Genomic DNA, 15,505 nt, shown 5'->3' with positions numbered 1-15,505 from the left:
GTGCGGATATAGCTCTTTCGTACCAAGGTAACCTGAAAAGCAACTCAGTCTTTTTACTCGCATCAAAACCTTTTTAGACTATTGCAGTGTTTCAAGGAACTTGTACGGTGTGTTTGACACATTCAGTGTGTCCAGTAATCCACCTTATGAACGCCTCATCGCAAGGTCAATACAGCACATGGCAAAAGCAAAGCCTGGAGTACAGCTGGCTATGGACGATCGGTCTTCTACTCACCGCCCTTCCCACCGCCCTTACCAACATAGCGGTGATTGTAGCGGTGTGGAAAGACCCAAACAGGAACCTACGGCGGGCTCCCGCCAACCTCCTGATCGCAAGCCAAGCCGCCGCTGACTTCTTCGTGGGATTCGCCCTGGAGACCACATGCATCTGGTGGTTTTATACCTTTGCTAAAGTGTCTATCATGGTAGTGGAGGCTCTGAGCTCGTTGTTCTCCGTGGCGTCAATATTTCACATGGTCGCGCTTGCCTACGATCGCTACGTTGCCGTTGTCAGACCTATGCACTACGCATCAATAATGACGACACGTCGAGGAATTCTATTAATACTAAGCATGTGGAGTTATGCCGCCGTCTACATGATATATAGGACTATACTCAGGCCGGGAAACCTCATCCTAGTGAACGCCCTGTCTGGACTTCACACTGTCCTACCCGCCTTCCTGGGCCTACTCATGTACGGCAGGTTGTACCACGTGCTCAGGGGGGTACCGTCAAAATGCTGGTAACCTGGACGAGTCTGGACGGGCCGTGATGCAGGCGTACCGTCGACAGCGTAAGATGACCATTGTCTTCCTGGCCGCTTTACTCCTGTTCCTGGTCTGTATGACGCCGTGGTTTGTGTTCTACCAAGTCATAGACGCTTGTCCAGGTTGTGCTGGAAATAACGTAGTCCAGATGTATCTTTTCTGTTTCTTTTTCTACCTTTTCATGCTCAAGTCGCTGCTAAACCCGTGGTTGTACGCCTGGAGGCTGGGAAAATACAGAGAGGCTTTTCGACGGCTCTTGCCATGGTGCCGTATTCCTCACAGGGTAAGGGAGGGGAGTGATTTTTGCTCGCAGTCTGATAACACAGCGCATAGGAGTAGAAACTTGCGACCCTCGGCCAGAAAGCAATAAGTGCTGACAGTATCCAGGCACTTGGCCAGGAAGAAATAACTACGACTAGGTATTACTCCACATTGTTAGGAAACCGTAAGCAGACTGAACATGCAAAAAACATCACCTCCCGCCTTCATCACATGCATCGCAATCCGTCAGAAATCAGAAAAGAATCTGACAAAGAAGAAAGATTGACACAGGAAGCCCAAGACGCCAGTCGAAACCCTTTAAACAAACTTGAGAATACTCTTCAGATCCTCCTATGTATAGCCTAGGTAGATGATGAGCTGATAAAACTGCCCCGGTGAGAAAGAACAGCTTGCTCTTCAGTCATCTTGCGAGCATTTGCCTATAGATCATGTGCTTTACATGTATTTATTTATAAAGGATAGAAATCTGAGCAATGCGAAGGTAGATGCCGTATATGCTCGTTTTAACACCCTGGGCGCTTATAATGTTCTTTAGGCGAGAGGGGGGCGATTGTTTTCAAATTCAGACCAGCTCTACATGAATATCTGTAAGTTCCTGATTTCAAGTATTGAAAGAGAAAAAAAGCCATATGCTTAATCATAAAAGAGTAAGAAATTAAAAATATTGATAAAGATTTTTGTTAGATAGCTCGAGATAAACGTGGAACAGTCTTTTAACTAAAACAAAGGTCCATCTAAGTACTTGTTAACCACCTCGCATGTAATGGTTTGTATTTCATTCTAAACCCGGTCCTTACTTTCCGTTCTGACCAATCATCGCGCGTCTACCCTTTCTCGATGACTCGCCAAACCAAATACACCCTAATGATCACTACAATAAAGTAAACATCCCCAAAGCTATTCCCAGGTGTTGCATTGTGTTTTCATGAGTATTTTACACTGTATAAAAGGTTACATAATCCAGGGATTAGTGTTTACTTACAGAACAAAGGCAATCTTCTAAAAGGGGTTTTACTGTTTTCTCAAGTCTTGTGTCATACAATCAGACAGCTGCTCATGTTTCGAGTAGAAATGTGCTATTCCCAAGAGTTTGAATTGTCGCCTTATAACCCTTTGTACTACCTGCTAAGGTGCTACTTCAGTCAATATTAAACTTTTTAGTCACGACTCGCGGTTCATAGTCTAATCGGCTTGACGGAGTTGAAGGACCTCCAGCATATTCTTTGCCGTGATGTGGCGCTCTCCGCTACTGATTCTGGTCGCTGTGTCTTCAGTATTTTCAGATATCAACCTTCACAACCCAAGGTGAGTCCATCTTAATGCTCTTATTCTCGCAAATGTGCAAATTCACTATGGGTGCTGCAGGGCAAAATTCTCCCCGTTTCTCTTCCAGCTTCGAATTATGCGCTTGTGCTTAGGTTTTTGAGTTTACAGTAATATAAAGAATTTTGTGTAGACCATAGGCCAAGGAATAAACCATGCGATTATTAGGGATGGTTTGATGCATCATTGATCGTTTGGAATACTGGAAATTGTACCCAATGCGCGCATTATCTTGAATCTACATAAAATGATTTAAAATGTTAAACTTTTCTCCAAGAGTTTTATTAAAAATTATTTTCCTTCATAGAGGGGGCAATAACCGTCTCGACGAGCCGAACAGGGACAGAAGAAACGCTAACAGGTAGGGAAGATAACGTGTGAACTTGTGTTATCTTGTAAAATTATAAGTAGCAGAATGAAAATGTTTGGGCTTGCCAAGAAGTCAAAGGGTTGGGACAAAAATTGCTAAAGAGATTTTCTATTTAGTGAAGGGGGCTTTTTGAAGCCCTAGTCAGTAATAATTTTGTTATTGTTTTTATTCAGTATAATATTGGAAAAAAATTGTGTAATTTAATCTCGAAATAGCCAATTTTGAAAACAAAGTTTTTTTTACATCAATAAAAACTAAATCGGAGATATCGCAATAACTTTCCAAAATCAGTCGATGGAAATAGGTGTTGTTGTTTATATTATTAGGTATTTTTCTGACGGCTTAGAGTGTCTATTAAACGTTTTTGTGTTTTTCTCTTGTTGCTTACTTTATTTGTTTTGGGTGTCAGGTTGTTCGACTCTCAAAATAACAATCGTGGTGGACACAATGTCGGCGGCCTGTACTATTATGGCGGTTCCATCCTGCCCATCCAGTGGTACGTCTCTTGTAATGAAAGCTTGTTCCCTCATCTCGTGTTTCTGGGATAACCAGCCTCGGTTGAATGTTCCCTCATCTCGTGTTTCAGGGATAACCAGCCTCGGCTGAATGTCCCCTCTTCTCGTGTTTAATTTAAGGGCTAACCAGCCTCGGCTGAATGTTCCCTCATCTCGTGTTTCTGGGATAACCAGCCTCGGCTGAATGTTCCCTCATCTCGTGTTTAATTTAAGGGCTAACCAGCCTCGGCTGAATGTTCCCTCATCTCGTGTTTAATTTAAGGGCTAACCAGCCTCGGCTGAATGTTCCCTCATCTCGTGTTTCTGGGATAACCAGCCTCGGCTGAATGTTCCCTCATCTCGTGTTTAATTTAAGGGCTAACCAGCCTCGGCTGAATGTTCCCTCATCTCGTGTTTAATTTAAGGGCTAACCAGCCTCGGTTGAATGTTCCCTCATCTCGTGTTTAATTTAAGGGCTAACCAGCCTCGGCTGAATGTTCCCTCATCTCGTGTTTCTGGGCTAACCAGCCTCGGTTGAATGTTCCCTCATCTCGTGTTTAATTTAAGGGCTAACCAGCCTCGGCTGAATGTTCCCTAATCTCGTGTTTCTGGGATAACCAGCCTCGGTTGAATGTTCCCTCATCTCGTGTTTCTGGGATAACCAGCCTCGGCTGAATGTTCCCTCATCTCTTGTTTCTGGGATAACCAGCCTCGGTTGAATGTTCCCTCATCTCGTGTTTCTGGGATAACCAGCCTCGGCTGAATGTTCCCTCATCTCGTGTTTCTGGGATAACCAGCCTCGGTTGAATGTCCCCTTTTAGAGCCTGGTCGATGTAAGGCGTACAATCTAAGGTCAAACAAAGACCTGGTACTTGCAGTACCACGCAAAAGATGCAAAACCTTTGGCGACAGGGCCTTTGCCCATGCTGGGCTTTCTGCATGAAACTCGCTACCCAAGCTAATTACGAACATAAAAGGCCGTGTACCATTTAAATAGGCACTTGAAACCCTTCTCAGATTGGCTAATTTTACATAGAGGACTTGTTGATTTAGCTGACCGTGTTACAATTTGTTATGTTGATTTAGTTTAGATGTTTTTGTAAGAATTTGTTTTCTGTTGAGCGCTATAGAATATATTAACATAATTTTAGAGCTTTATAAATTAATTATTATTAATTATTATTATTATTAATGTTCCCTCATCTCGTTTCAGGGCTAACCAGCACACGTGCATGGACAGGAACAACAATTGCGAGCTCGTCATCCAGTACATGTGTGACAAGCTGGTGAGAGACGGCACTACTATCACGTGAGTGCACACCCTACTATTAGGCGTTTAGTGGTGTCTCCGCGATTTATACAATAGGTATTTTGAAACCTGCTGCACGCAGTTTACCATTTTTATTTACGACCGTGCGCAAACTGGAACTTGAGCGCGCGTCAAAAAAAACAAGATGAAGTTTCCTACTCTAACATCACCTAGTAAATGCCTTCAAGCTTTTTTTTCAATTGCTTTTACTTTTTTGTCGTAGGACTATTCCTGATGATCCAGCCAATTGCTACAAATTCGACTGTAACAAAGATTTGAGGTGAGTCTCTTGAACCTTCTAATTCTAAGTTAAGGCTAGGCTGACTTGAGAGTATTATGTGCTGTGTTGGATCGTGTAACATTTTGTTAACGTTCGACTGGCTGGTGACAGCTGTGATAGAACCTTCGGTTTGCACACAAAAACTGGTTATGTGATCCATAAAACCGTGTAGTATTGGGAATAGGAAATAGCTGTGTTTTTATTTGTTGTGATGGGCTGGTTTTCTTTTGTGATGGGCTGGTGACATTGTCCATGTCTCTGATACCTCACACTATAGAATCATATTAACTAAAAATAAATTATCGTTTTTATACCCCTAGGTACGGAATGCACGAAGACTTCGACTACTACTCTCAATGCAAAAAGCGCGAGCGCAACAAAGGGCTGTTTACCATTGATCAACCTCTTCGCGGTAACACGGCACGCTTCACTCGCCAGGACCGACAAGGGACTAGGTACGGGTATGAGTGTCCCGAGGAGCGGGATTACTACCCGTACTGGCACCCCACCCAGTGGAGGGTGAGTCGCAACATAACATCACTGTCTAAACTAACCCTACACCTGAAGGGTACTGGCACCCCACCCAGTGGAGGGTGAGTCGCAACATAACATCACTGTCTAAACTAACCCTACACCTGAAGGGTACTGGCACCCCACCCAGTGGAGGGGGATCAGTTCACCGTCCTGGGCCATCGTGAACGATTCCAAAAATCCTTCACGATTTTGAAATCGTTCACGATTTTCAAAATCCTTCACGATTTTGGAAATCCTTCACGATTTCAAAATCGTTCACGATTTTAAAAATCCTTCACGATTTTTAAAATCCTTCACGATTTTGAAAATCCTTCACGATTTTTGAAATCGTTCACGATTTTGAAAGTCCTCCACGATTTTGTAAATCCTTCACGATTGAAAAAGGGGAAAAAAAGAAGAGAATGTTGAATTTATGATCGCGTGAAACTTCAAATAATACGCTTTTCTATACGATGCCTATAACTACGCAACCCCTCTCTGCCAATCCTGGGAACGTGCCTGCTATTAATCCCGTTTAGACATCGGCGATCTCTTTTCGCCCTCCCACACACGAAATGAAAAATAAATAGGAGTTTGAGTAAAAAGAGGGACCATAAATATGTGTAAGAACAGAACTCTATAAGTTCTTTAACAGATGCCTCAGTCTTAAATTTTGTAAAAACGTAATCAGTACAATAGATTATTAATAATGTTGTGCGCGGGTTTGTTTATCAATACTTCTACACAAAAGTACTTCACAATTTATTGAAAAAAGGAGAGATGTTGCTTTTCGTAGTATTTTACTGAGACTGTGAACATAAGGTCGGGATCCGAAACAATTACGTGCGAGCTCCATTTTTATTTCCATAACATCGCGAGAAGAAGAACTAATCTAAAAACACCGTAAATCACATTAGCGTACAGTATCCAATAAGCTACACGCACCCCATAAAATAGAAGGCCCAAAGAAAAAGGCTGTCACACTAACACTGTTTTATTATCAAATAAGTATACATAATAAAATAATCTTTAAAAATCAGATCCTTATTATGACGTATTGTCTCGTGATTGGGGTCTGCCTTCCGAGGCAATCGAGTGAGTCGACGAGGTCCTCTCTTCGGCTCTGAGATCTGAAAAAGACAAATTTCGAAAAGGCCGGTCACCATCCACAATTAATGGTGGATAGTGACCGGACTGAACAGTGCCAATATTTGCATTTAGAGTTTCTGTGAATATATTTCCATAAAGCACTAACATGTTTTCTCAAATATCATCTATAACCTTGAACACTGATCACACTAAGTCACAGGGGGCTGTACTAACGTGTCAAAAAAAACACACTTGTTCAACTGGAATGACACCGCCTAAATCGACCAGTCCTAAAAGCAACACTGAATGATAGGTGCTTCTTAGTTGCTTAGCGGACATCTACACCCCTATGTTACGTGCCCGAACTGGTCACAGGCCGTGGCCATTGGCTGCACAGCGGTATATGCAGCAGGCTCGACATGACGGAAAAACATGACGTGACGCTTCAAATAAGCCCATTTCACATCGAATAAGGCGGAGAATTTCTCTGAGTACTTAGTAACTTATAGCAAACAAAATATCAAGTGCGACTTTTTTTTAAATTGATGCGACTTTTTGTAGTGTCATTGAAATTTGAGCTTTTCGTCCCTGAACTGATGCACAGGGAAAAATTATCTTAAAAAGCCAAAATCTGCTTATGTGCACTTCGGCCTCACGTCATTTGTGTTTTGAAAATCAGTTCGTAGAACAAGGAACCTATAGCCGCCAGTGCTGAAAAACGCAAGACTAGTTCCAGTACCGCGCGGTTAAACCATCCTTTTTGTTTTGAAATGGCAGCTTTTTACCTGCTAACTGTCACATTTTGGCTAATACTAAGAAAACTATACCAAACCTAAGGCTATAATTTTCTTTATGACTTCCTCATTATCAAAAAAATCTGTCATCTTTTGAACAGTATGGTTTTAATGCTGTACAGTTAGTCAAATCAGCGACAACCTTTCGTACCTTTTCTCGAATGTTTTAACACTACGATTGTGCTTGTTTTCGGCACTATCCCTATAGCCATTGTAAGTAATCGTGTCTTCTCTCTTTATCTGGAATTGCCCGTGTTCCAGGTTTTTCCGTCATGTCAGCAGGCTCAAACCAACTTTTCACAAGAGTTTGCATCTGATCGCAACTAAGCAGCTGAGTCCGAAGTGAAAATGATAGGTAAGCAATTCAAGTTTCATTCATTCATGCATTTGGATGATTTTTCGTACCAGGAAAGCAAACTGAAATCACAATTCAATTCCTTTTTTGCATACAAACAAACAAACGTTGTTTCGCAGCTGGACTATCAAGCAGTCTCCCTGGAGCTCGATAGCCTTTGCCTTGAATCTTTTAGTAGAGTTCCCAGATAAGCTTAATACATATCTTGAACAAATGTTTTCACTTTTTTGTCTTTGTGATAATGGCGCCCAAGATTTCTTGCTCGAAGTCATTGCAAGCAAAGTCAGTGGGAAAACTTAACATGTGTGGACCACATGTGTCAATGGCAACTGAGTCTCACGTGAGAATGCTAGGTAAGCAAATAATGAATGAATAAATAGTGCAATGCAGTGTCAACAGGAAATTTGAACTGTCTGTCCAGATATAGGCTAATCCTATATAAGGAGTCCAGCGTCTGAGACAGCCAGCAGGACTATGGCAAAAATTAACCGGCATCAATAGGAAATTTAAACTAAAACCAAAGCCCTGTCCAGATATAGGCTAATCCTATATAAGGAGTCCAGCGTCTGAGACAGCCAGCAGGACTATGGCAAAAATTAACCGGCATCAATAGTTTTTTGGTTTGGATCGGGTATTCGTACCAAGACGTAGGGGCCTAAAGTGGTGTTGTAGTGAGGTTGGTGTGATCATATGGTATGGTGATGTTGAAGGGTGATGGTGAAGGATGGCTAGTAAGATAGTGTAGAGTGGAGATGGTAGTAATGTAATTATGGTGAAGAGGTGGATAGGTTTTTTGGTTTGGATCGGGTATTCGTACCAAGACGTAGGGGCCTAAAGTGGTGTGGTAGTGAGGTTGGTGTGATCATATGGTATGGTGATGTTGGAGGGTGATGGTGAAGGATGGCTAGTAAGATAGTGTAGAGTGGAGATGGTAGTAATGTAATTATGGTGAAGAGGTGGATAGGTTAGACTAGTGGGTGGTGGAGGGTGGTGAAAAGGTAAAGTGGGACTAAAGAATAGGTTGTGATAGTGTGTGGTGGGTAGGCGAAAAAGAAAAGATAATAATAATGTGGTGTGGTGTGGAGATGGCTAATGGCTGTGTTGGTGGGAAAAAAACCGTGATGTAAGGTGTTGGTTTGTGGGTAGGTAGGGTGGGTCATAGGGTGTGGTCGTTTGTAGTTGGGTTTTGTGCTGTGGGGTAAATATTTGTATGGTTAGGGAGGGGGCTGTATGTAGGTGTTTGTAAGGGGGGGAAATTGGTTGTGGGGTAGTGTCTGGTGTAGGGTGTGGCTGGTTGGTGTGTTGTGGGTTGGTAGGTATAGTCGTAGGATGCTATGGTGTGTATGTGGTGGGCTATGTGTGGAGGGGTAGATGTGTGTGTGGTGGGAGCGGGGTTGGACTGTATGTAGGTTGTGGTGTAGGGGGGAGTGTTGGTTGTAGGACTAGTGGCTGCTGTAGGGTGTGGTTGGTTTGGTGTGTTGTAGGGTGAGAAGTGTTGTGGCCATGGGGGGGGGGGGAAAGGGGTGTGTGGTTTTTGTGTTGGCAGGGGTCTGGCTTGTGTAGGGTGTGTTAGGTGTGTATATTTAAGGTGAGAGTGTAGAAAAGTGTGAGGGGGGGGGAGGAAGTGTATGTGTAGGTGTGTGGGGCTTAGGTGGGTGTTGGTGTTGTGTTGGGGTTTTGAATAATCGTGGTGGGTTGTATGATGACGTGGTATGGGTGAAGTGGGCATGGGGCTGTTTGTGGGGTGAGGGATGAGGGGGTGCTTGTTGTGGGGTAGGTGGGTGGTTGGGTGCGGGTGATGTGGGCAGGGGGGTGCTTGGGTGGTAAGCTAGGTTTGAGGGGGGAAAAAGAAAGGGGGTTGTGACATGTATAGAGCTGGGTGGTAGTAGTGGGTAGGTATGTGGTGTGGTAAGGATAGAGTAAGATTTAATTTGTGAGAGGGATGTGGGTATGCATGTGTTTGTACTATGTGTAGGAGGGAAGGTGGTTGTAGGCGGGGTGGTTGTGTGTTTGTTGGGGCGTGTGGTGTTGGGGGAGTGGGGTAGTGTAAGGGTCTGTATGCCTAGGGGTGGTGGTAGTGGCATGTTGGGGTGTAGTTGAGGTGTGTAGGTGGGGTAAGGGGTGTGGGGTGCAGGGGAGGAGTGTGCTAGTGGTGTAAGGTGGGTGTGGGAGGGTGTGGGTAGTAGGGCGCGTTTAGTGGTGGATGTGGGGAGGAGGGCTGGGCGGTGAGGTGTGGTGGGAGTGGGTGCGGCGGGGGTGTGGGTAGTGGAGGGTTTGGGGGGTGAGGTGTGTTAGTGTGGGAGTAGGTGGTTAGTGTGGCGGTGTGGTGGGGGGGGGGGTTTCGGGGCGCGGAGGTGTGGGAGGGGGTACGTCTTGGGATCACAGATTGTGATACAGCACTTTCCCCGTATGGTACATAATTTTTTGGTTTGTTTTTTGGTTTGGATCGGGTATTCGTACCAAGACGTAGGGGCCTAAAGTGGTGTGGTAGTGAGGTGGGTGTAATCGTATGGTATGGTGATGTTGGATGGTGATGGTGAGGGATGGCTAGTAAGGTAATGTGGAGTGGAGATGGTAGTAATGTAATTATGGTGGGGAGGTGGATAGGTTAGACTAGTAGGTGGTGGAGGGTGGTTGAAAGATAAAGTGGGACTTTAGAATAGGTTGTGGTAGTGTGTGGTGGGTAGGTGAAAAAGCAAAAAAATAATAATAATAATATGGTGTGGTATGGAGATGACTAATGGCTGTGTTGGTGGGGGAAAAATTGGTACGGTGTATAGGTAAGAATGGTGGTGAGGGAGATGTGAGATAGATAAAAAGGAGGGGGGGTGCTCATAGGGAAGGGTGAACTTATTTCAATATGCGAGATCGAAGAGGGGCGCTTATCTGAAGTAGGGCGTCTTTACCAGTCATTACGGTACTTAAATAGCTAGAAAAACCCGGTGATTATTGAGTCGCCACATCACATGACTATGGAATGCTATTTCAACAAAGACAACTTATACAAATTACAAGCCCTTTATTTCATTCTTATTATTTAATTTTTTGCTTGGGGGATGGGGGGGGGGGGGGGGGGGCGTCATACTGGATCAGTTCACCGTCCTGGGCCATCGTGAAGGATTTTAAAAATCGTGAAGGATTTCGAAATCGTTCACGATTTTTAAAATCCTTCACGATTTTTAAAATCCTTTACGATTTCGAAATCGTTCACGATTTTTAAAATCCTTCACGATTTCGAAATCGTTCACGATTTTTAAAATCCTTCACGATTTGGAAATCCTTCACGATTATGAAATCGTTCACGTTTTTGTATTAGTCCGGCTTCACGACTTTCGAATTTGTGTGAAATTGTTATAGCGGATATAGCTTTCCCGTTCGCTTAGCCACCAGTGCACGGTGGAATGCGGCAAGTGCGCCCACTCGAATGGTTTCACAAGTCATTTAGATAGAAGGAAGTAGTTTGTTAAAATACTGCTCATGGGTAATACAATGTTTGAACTAAGTCTAATACACTGTAATATTTTTGTTCTCTTTTGTTCTGGCTTGACTATTACACATTAACAATTACATTTTGTTGCACGGGATTTTGAAAACCACTCTATCACCTTTGTTAGCTTGAACATGTATTTTTCATTGAGTTCGGAGATATAGTGACACGGCATCGAACATACGCGTTTGGGAGGGGGGGGGGGTAAAATTTGGATTTTTTTTAGATAATAAACAATGCAACTTATCCACTTCTCCGTATACAAATTTAGTACATAGGTTTGGCTGAAAGTGAATTATAAAGTCAGAGTCTTCATCAACATCCCCATCATCTTTGGAGGGTTAAGTATTTAGAGCAAAATTCTGTCTCTCCGATTTCTTAGCGAAATCAAATCACCAGGATCTGCTAGATTTTTCGAAAAAGTTTGTTCTTAACTGCGCATATTTACTGCACGACAAAGTGGAACTCGTCCTCTACCGTGTCCGGACATAATTGGCATGTCCGTTCATGAACTGTTACACCTCCCCTTCTCTATTTCGAGGTCATGGTCGAGGTAAAAATGGTGGCGCAAAGTATGACGCCTCCCCCCCCCCCCCCCCCGTCCCCCACCCCCCAAGCAAAAAATTAAATAATAATAATGAAATAAAGGGCTTGTAATTTGTATAAGTTGTCTTTGTTGAAATAGCATTCCATAGTCATGTGATGTGGCGAATCAATAATCACCGGGTTTTTCTAGCTATTTAAGTACCGTAATGACTGGTAAAGACGCCCTACTTCAGATAAGCGCCCCTCTTCGATCTCGCATATTGAAATAAGTTCACCCTTCCCTATGAGCACCCCCCCCCCCCTCCTTTTTATCTATCTCACATTGACATCCACACACCACACGACGGTTCCTTTTTATCCGTTCATCTTCTATGTCCAATGAGCGCCTCTCTCCCTGGCCCAACTGCGTACACGAGCTAGTGATACCCGAATCCGCACAAGTACTGCCTAAGGAGGTCCGGTAGTTTAGTTGGAGAAGCTGATATGGAACACTGGACCTTACGTCAATCACTTGTGTACTACAGGAGGGACTTCTACATACTAGCTTGTAGTACAAGAAAAAAAAATTAAAAAAAAAATTAAAAAATTTAATAAAATTACATTTTGAAGAAAGCAAAGCACACATTGCGGTTGTGAAAGGAAGAAAAGTAAGCAGGAGATGAACACGTATCGATTCTCGAAAAAGTTCTTCCATTATGTACAGTATGTCGTTTTTTGTTAATATACGCAATTTCTTGTAACGTTTCGTGTTGATACCCCTCCAAAAGTTCTTCTTAGTTGTTAGTAAAAGTATTCTTTATCATTGTAGTATAATCAGCCCTTTTTGTTCCCAAATTTTATTTATGCTTATATAAGTTTACTGATTGAAATTAGTTTTTTTTTCTTCTGGGTTAAATGGTAATGGTAATTAATATATATTTACATTAGTATAAAAGTTGTACAACCGGTTCAAAATGGCGGCCAAATCAATATTCATTATTAAATCAGAAATTAAAGCCGAATTGAGTTTGGCTCTATATCCTATCTTGTAAAAATGGGAACTTTAGCAAAAAATGCGCAATTCAAGGTAAAAACTGCACATATCCGCCGGACTAATAGTTAGGTACATTTTTTCTTTCTATCCAAATTTTCTCACGGGCGGTGTCGCGCCCGTGGAGCACCCTCGCGTAAAAGCCATTACATTACAACTGACAAAAACGCGCATTTTCTAGAATAGCGCGCGCTATGGATAAAAAGAATTTACACATCTCTACGTGGGTTCCTACTACAAAAAAAGTCATCACTATTAATACCCCGCGGGTAGATAGACTTAAGCCGATAAGCCCACTGGCCTTCCCTTTCCCTAAGCTGAGCCTCAGAGTTACACTTATCTATAAGTTGTACCATAACATTATTAAGACCTAAATGATTGTCGCAATGAAAATGTTGATAGATCAGGTCATCCTTAACTCTTTCACTAACCGGTAAACTAGGGTGCTTATTTAACCTACTTTTATGATTATTAAAACGCTTCCTAAAACTATTGATAGTAGACCCTACGTATTGCTTGCTACACATAGAGCAAGTAATTAGATAAACAACAAAATCTGAGTTACAGTCCAAGTCAAAATTAATGACATATTTCTTATTAGTAACTGTACTGTGAAACTCCCGCCCTGTCTTAAGAAAGTTACACACCCTACACCTTTTACCGCCACACTTACCACAACCTCTAACCTGAGTACTATCCTCTTTAAGAGAGGAGTGCACCAACATATCCTTTAAACTCCTAGGTTTCCTATAAGCCACCATAGGTACCCTACCAATAGCACCCCTACATCTACTAGAAGATTCTAGAACTGGCTGTAAATTACGAAGAATACCAGGTAAATTAGGTAAAGCTGGATGAAAAGTGACTACAAAAGGTACACGATCATTCTTACCTTTACGCCTGTCTTTCAATGTGTCGTCCCTAGGAATACGTCTAACCCGGTCAACTTCCCTCCCCACAAACCTGCTGTCATAACAGGGGAGGGAAGTTGACCGGGTTAGACGGATAGCATTGAGGGTGTGGTCAACAACAATTCTTACCCCTAAGGACTTGTAACACCTGCACACGATTCCTTAAACCATCACGATAATCAGTTATGTGGATCCAACTTCTTTATTAGTGGAAATATTTCCCTTACATGTTTCTCCCACCTTGAATTATCATTTCTCCCCAAATGGAAGTATCATACAGATAATACGCTACGGAGAAAAGGAGGAACTAGAAAAATCAAGAACATCACCATTGACAATCCTAAGCCAATTGGGGGTAATTGAGGGATACTTTCTACTTCATTGATAAGGCAGAGAGAGGAGCTGCTCTCCACAAAGACCCAAAAAGCAGGGGCGTACGCAGGATTTTAACAAGTTGCAGTCAAAGCATTCAGAAGCTAAATAAAGGCGTGGCCCCTTATCCCGCATCCCCGTGAAGAATTCATAACTCCCGCTTTTGGGTTTAAAATTGGCGTCAATGCGTCAGACTTTTCAGAATATTACACGATCCTCTGTCAACCTCGATCTGAAATAGGACTTCATTCGTCGCGTGGCACTGAACGACATAACAATATGTTTGGAAATCATCTGTAGATTAACATGATTAAGAAAATTATAGTTTTTATCCTCATCATATATATAAAACTACGTGCATAAAAATGAATGAGTAAGCATTTGATTTTTTGCCCTCTTAATGCAAATAAGATAGCCAAATTCTTTTGCAGTCCAGTAACTGCAGGCCTATAGGCTGCGTACGCCCCATATCTCATAGCCAAAAGCACCATTCAGAATTTCTATGTTTTCAAACAAGTCTCATTTAGTTTTCTGGCGAGGTGTTGCCAGGGTAGCACTTTGAGAACTTTCTTTTGGCGTCTTTCACGAGTACAGAACCGGGGTTCGAGCTCGGGCCGCAGTGTCGAGGGGCCAGTGTGATAGCCACCAGCCCACCTGTGCTTCACGATGGTTTGAGTAGTGTCCGTGCGAAACAAAGCCACATCTATTCCGATGACTGCAATCTGTACTCATTGCTTAAAGGATGTCCATCTGACACTCCTTTGTTTTGTTTTGCGTTAAAAATGCATGGTCTATTTGCAAGATAAATAACCATTCACAATTGAATAATTATACTTTGACGACAATTTTTTATTGAAAGGACTTCAGTTTATACTTGCTTGAATTAGCCGATGGAAATGGATGCTTTGTGTCACTCGGTATTGAGCGGGGGTGTAAACTGACGGCGTGATTGGCCTTCTTAAAGGTCGTTACTTCGATTCGTTTATGTCTTTCCGTTCATTAATACCGCGGAAACAGCAGTTAAACAGGTTTATTCACCGGCGAAATGAGAGATGAAACGCGCGCATCGAGTCCTACCACCAAATACCCCGATCAAATTGCTCTCAAAGACAACTGTGCTCTTTCAAAACAAAACAAATCAGTTTGGTTGCCAATAAGGCCTTTCAGTTACATGTTTCTTTAGAAATTGAGGTGTGAAGTCCATTTGTCCGCACATCCTACCTTAGACTCTGGGCATATATTAAGAAACTTGAAGTCTGGGCTAACGTTTCATAACAACAGCAACAAAAAACACGATATAAAAAAAAATCAACATTCAAAATATATTACAGCTTGCTCAAGTAGTATGTGGACCGCGTAGAGAATTCTACGATTGGCTACTAACTTTAAATTTTCTCCACACCCTCTACTGCGGGATGTGTGGAATTAACATGGAGCTTAAAGAAAGAGCAACACATATCGATGGTTATCAGTGGTAAGTAATGATAATTTGGTAAGTAATGATAATTTTGCATGATATATCTTCTTTAAGGACGTAGTAGGCGAAATCTCATAACTTCTATTTGTTCTCTTAGGAAATGTCC

At 42.5% G+C, this 15,505-nt stretch overlaps 1 protein-coding gene and 1 long non-coding RNA gene across 4 annotated transcripts in view; both read left to right on the top strand.

The window, feature by feature from the left end:
• The first annotated feature begins 2,078 nt into the window (after positions 1-2,078).
• The window catches only part of LOC5519121 (protein DD3-3), a 47,457-nt gene continuing 34,030 nt past the window's right edge, over positions 2,079-15,505 (top strand). The window contains exons 1-6 of one of the 3 annotated variants that reach the window (XM_048723663.1): positions 2,079-2,354; positions 2,680-2,733; positions 3,152-3,238; positions 4,450-4,545; positions 4,769-4,825; positions 5,146-5,344. In XM_048723663.1, the coding sequence (XP_048579620.1) occupies positions 2,281-2,354; positions 2,680-2,733; positions 3,152-3,238; positions 4,450-4,545; positions 4,769-4,825; positions 5,146-5,344 (567 nt within the window). In that variant the 5' untranslated portion in view covers positions 2,079-2,280. The remainder of the gene's footprint in view (positions 2,355-2,679; positions 2,734-3,151; positions 3,239-4,449; positions 4,546-4,768; positions 4,826-5,145; positions 5,345-15,505) is intronic. The other 2 variants (XM_032363818.2, XM_001638914.3) reach the window with 2 other exon arrangements.
• On the top strand, positions 7,108-7,938 carry LOC125567862. Its single transcript, XR_007311876.1, has 2 exons — positions 7,108-7,576; positions 7,830-7,938. It is a non-coding gene; the product is annotated as an uncharacterized LOC125567862 (long non-coding RNA).

Source organism: Nematostella vectensis, chromosome 1 (assembly GCF_932526225.1).
Source record: "Nematostella vectensis chromosome 1, jaNemVect1.1, whole genome shotgun sequence".
Taxonomy (NCBI): Eukaryota; Metazoa; Cnidaria; class Anthozoa; order Actiniaria; family Edwardsiidae; genus Nematostella; species Nematostella vectensis.
The sequence above is the reverse complement of the archived record's forward strand: the minus strand, read 5'-3'. Positions and strand labels throughout refer to the sequence as shown.